A 3,699-nucleotide genomic window follows, 5' to 3' on the forward strand; every position below is an offset into this window, starting at 1 on the left:
AGAGGCGCTGGCAGGCGTGTCTCCCCCGTGCCCCCCACGCGCGCGCACACACAAATTACACGGGCTGCGGATTTCAATTTTACATCGTCTGGCCTTTCCTAGCCCTGATCACACTTATTAACTAGATGAACCCGCGAGAGATGATGAAAAACTTTGAGTTCAAAAGGAAAGACGAAGGGGCGGGAGGGAAAAAAATACCTGAAAGTATTAAAAACTCTTTACTAAACATTGGAAGTCAAAGTCAGGTAGTTTCCAATTTTCCAAGCCAACTATGAAAACCCCTATTAAATAAAATAACTAAATAGAAATAAAAGTGACATTTGGCTTGCATTCCATCATTACGGTGCGAGTCTGTCCTCTTTTTATTCTCTCTCCTAAAAGCACAGTTCAAATGACAAATAGTTTGTTGCAGTGTATCAATGCCTCCTATTTATCCTTCCCCGCAGGGGGGCTAGTCCTGCAATGTCATCTTTAAAGGGGAGAGAGGGGAAAGAAAAAAAAAAAAAAGGAAAAAAAGAGGAGGGGGGAAAAAAAAAGGAAGAGTGTGTGGAAAGGGAGAGCGGGAGGGGGGAAGAAAGAAGCAAGAAAAACGGGGCAAGAAGAGAAGAAATTGGAAGCAAATGGTCCATGAAGTAAACCATGATGCAGAGCTATCGATGCCGCAAATGGTTTATTCATCCGGCTGATATTGTTGTGCCCGGGACTGAATGAACTCTTTCAGAGTGCCATATGAAGTTAAAGCAAGTAAATTTCTATCTTTCTCCGCATTAGCTGCCTCATTGCCCTTCAATCGGGCCTCACAGAGGCAGAAAATAGCTCAACCATCTGCTTTCAAATCCCTGCGTTTGGCAGGTCCCGGGGGTTTGGGGAGGGGAGCCCGCCGTGCCCGGCACCCCGGATCCCGCCGTGGCCGCCCCGGTGCCCGGTGCCGCTTCCCAGGCCGGGGAAAGGGACAGTGGTGACACCGCGCTCCGGGAAGCCACCGCCTGGTGCCGACGGAGGGAGAGGTGCCCGAGCGGAGGATGCTGAGGGATGGGGTCAGCGCACTGGTCCTGTTTCCTGCTAAACCGACCCCATTTTCCGAGCTGGTTTTGAGAAGGAAGCGGGTTTGGCAGAGCTTTGGGAGCGGGGATGTTCCCTGAGGGGAGAGGTGCTGGGTGCGGAGCAGTGGGTCAGGATGGGTTCACCGGGGAGGGTGCGGGTCTGTCCCTTGCCAGCTCCAGCCAGAGGCATGAAACCCCTTCCCCGTGCCAACCCCTCTCCCGGAGGAGGAGACCCCCCCCGAGGGCCTGGTTTTGCATAGCCTGACCCGCAGACACCCCTGCGGATGGCACCGAAAGGGGGAGCGGGATCCCTTCACCACCTTCCTCTTCCTCACGCCCCGCCGGAGACACGCGCCGGCCCAGCCGCAGCGAGCCGGCCGCTGGCGCTGAGCTCCAGCCGGCTCCTCTCCCTCTCCGCCTGCCTCCCCCCTCCTCTCCCCGGATTGTCTAATTAGCGCTGATGGATAGTTTAAGTAGCTGCCCGAGCGTCGCAACCCGCTGGAGCATGAACAGTGCAAGGCAGGGGCCAACAGGCAGCCGGACCGCGAGCACTATTCGGAGGTAGCCGGAGCCGGACTGCCTCCGCAGCGATGCGCCGCGCTCACCGGCAGCGCCGCAGCACCCACCGCCACGGGGCTCTTGGTCACAGAATCACAGAATGGTCAGGGTTGGAAGGGACCTCTGGAGATCATCTAGTCCAACCCCCCTGCCAGAGCAGGGTCACCTACAGCACGTTGCACAGGACGGCGTCCAGGCGGGGTTTGAATGTCTCCAGAGTGGGAGACTCCACCACCTCTCTGGGCAGCCTGTTCCAGTGCTCCACTACCCTCAAAGTAAAGAAGTTTCTTCTCATGTTAAGATGGAACTTCCTATGTTCAAGTTTATGCCCATTACCCCTCGTCCTATCACTGGGCGCCACTGAAAAAAGACTGCTCCCATCCCCCTGGCATCCTCCCGTTAAGTATTTGTAAGTATTAATAAGATCCCCCCTCAATCTTCTTTTCTCTAGACTAAAGAGACCCAAGTCCCTCAGCCTTTCTCCATAGGAGAAAGGTCCCGTCAGCAGCCAGAGCTGCCCAGGAGCCGGTGGTCCCACGGGTGCCCTTGGGGTCTCCAAAATCACCACCCCACACAAGGGGAGGTTTTACCCCGTTTTCCCCCCCTGCCAGTGGGGATGGGAAAGGCAGGGGGGCTGGGCGAGCTGCAGGCAGGGGCAGGGGACCTGAGCCGCAGGGGCCAGCCTGGAACTCCGTCACCCGCCACCAGCCCCGCTCACCCACCAGCGCCTCATCTGTCTAATCGCTCCTTTATTGCTGCCCCGTGACATTGTCCCCTGAAATTTCCAATTAGGCTGCAAATACACGAGACGGCCCTCGGCCCTGTGGCTGCCATGCTGGCCGGGCGGCCGGGATGGATTACCTTGGGGTTCTCCAGGATCCCGGCTTCGTAGCTGCGGCAGGCAGGGAAGGAGAGAGAAGTCACTGCAGCACCTGCAACTTGCAACTCCAAAACCCACCGGGACAACCCCCCCGACTCCCACCACCCCGTGAGGATGAGGGTAAATACGTGTTATGGATCTCCAGGGGCTTTTAGAAGCAAACCTGCAAGGAGCACCAGGCTTGGGAGATGGATGCTGCCATGTGGGACGTGGACAACTGGGTACAAAGGGAGGCTGGGGATTTTGGGGTCAACCCTTGGCCAGCACGTGGTGAGGCAGCCTGGGACTCTGGCTGTCCTGGCCATGCAGGATGGGAGGATTGGGGCCCAAGGCTCTGGGTCCTCAACCCATGGGATCTCCATGCCCACCTGGCCTCTCACCTGATGTGCATGAGGTTTTCATCCATGCTCCAGGGCGTCTGGGGCGTCACAGGCACCGGGATCCCGTGTTTCTGCCGAGAGAAGGGGAGCGGGGCTGAGCCAGCTCATGGGGAGAGCCAGCCCCTGCTGGCACCAGCTCCTGCCGGGATCAGCCCCGACCACGCAAAGGCACAACCCATGGCCACCAGCAAGGCAGCACGGAGCAAGGCTGTGTCCCTGACCCTGGAAAACATCAGCTCCCATCACGAGGGCCACCTCAACAGGGACATCAGGCACACGGTGCTGCCGGGAGGAGAACGGACGACCCAGCCCCGCCGTGAACAGAGACAAAGCCTCAGAACACCCCATGAACCCAAGTGATGGAGACGTCTGTATGGACGTTGTGTGCTTTTTCTTGGTCCCGGTCCAGGATGGCGCATTCCCCTGGCTGAGCTCCTCATCAAGGGGAGGTGACACAGGGATAGAAGTACCCAAACCCACAGGATGCGCTCCAGCCTAAACAGCACTGATGTTCTGCCCCGAGGGGATGGCACACGTGTCCCCACAGCCTCGTGCAAACGCATGATGTTGCAGACACGCGGCACACGGGTGACAGGCGTTCCCCTGAGCCCGGGCACCCTGCGCACACCGTGCCTGGGGACGCACGGCCCCGCACCGGCTGCCTCCCCGGCGCAGCGCCGAGCCCAGCTCCCTAACAAGGTCACCGGCGCGCTCAATTATCCGCTGACACTTCAATGGGGGAAATTGCCTGTGAAGACGAGGTGAATACGTGGGGGAATTAGCAGGAGAGGCGACGGTGGCGAGCTAACAACCAGAGCCTGCGGGGACGTCGCCCACC

At 58.4% G+C, this 3,699-nt stretch overlaps 1 protein-coding gene across 1 annotated transcript in view; it reads right to left on the minus strand.

Annotated features, from left to right (window-relative positions):
• Positions 1 to 3,699, minus strand: part of ASS1 (argininosuccinate synthase 1) — a 33,846-nt gene that overhangs the window by 23,742 nt on the left and 6,405 nt on the right. Inside the window, exons 6-7 of the mRNA XM_009888052.1 lie at positions 2,862 to 2,932; positions 2,463 to 2,493 (exon numbers count right to left, since the gene is read on the minus strand). Of these exons, the coding sequence (XP_009886354.1) occupies positions 2,463 to 2,493; positions 2,862 to 2,932 (102 nt within the window). The remainder of the gene's footprint in view (positions 1 to 2,462; positions 2,494 to 2,861; positions 2,933 to 3,699) is intronic.

The sequence above is a fragment of the Charadrius vociferus genome, unplaced genomic scaffold (genome assembly GCF_000708025.1).
Source record: "Charadrius vociferus isolate BGI_N301 unplaced genomic scaffold, ASM70802v2 scaffold56, whole genome shotgun sequence".
In the NCBI taxonomy this organism is placed as follows: Eukaryota; Metazoa; Chordata; class Aves; order Charadriiformes; family Charadriidae; genus Charadrius; species Charadrius vociferus.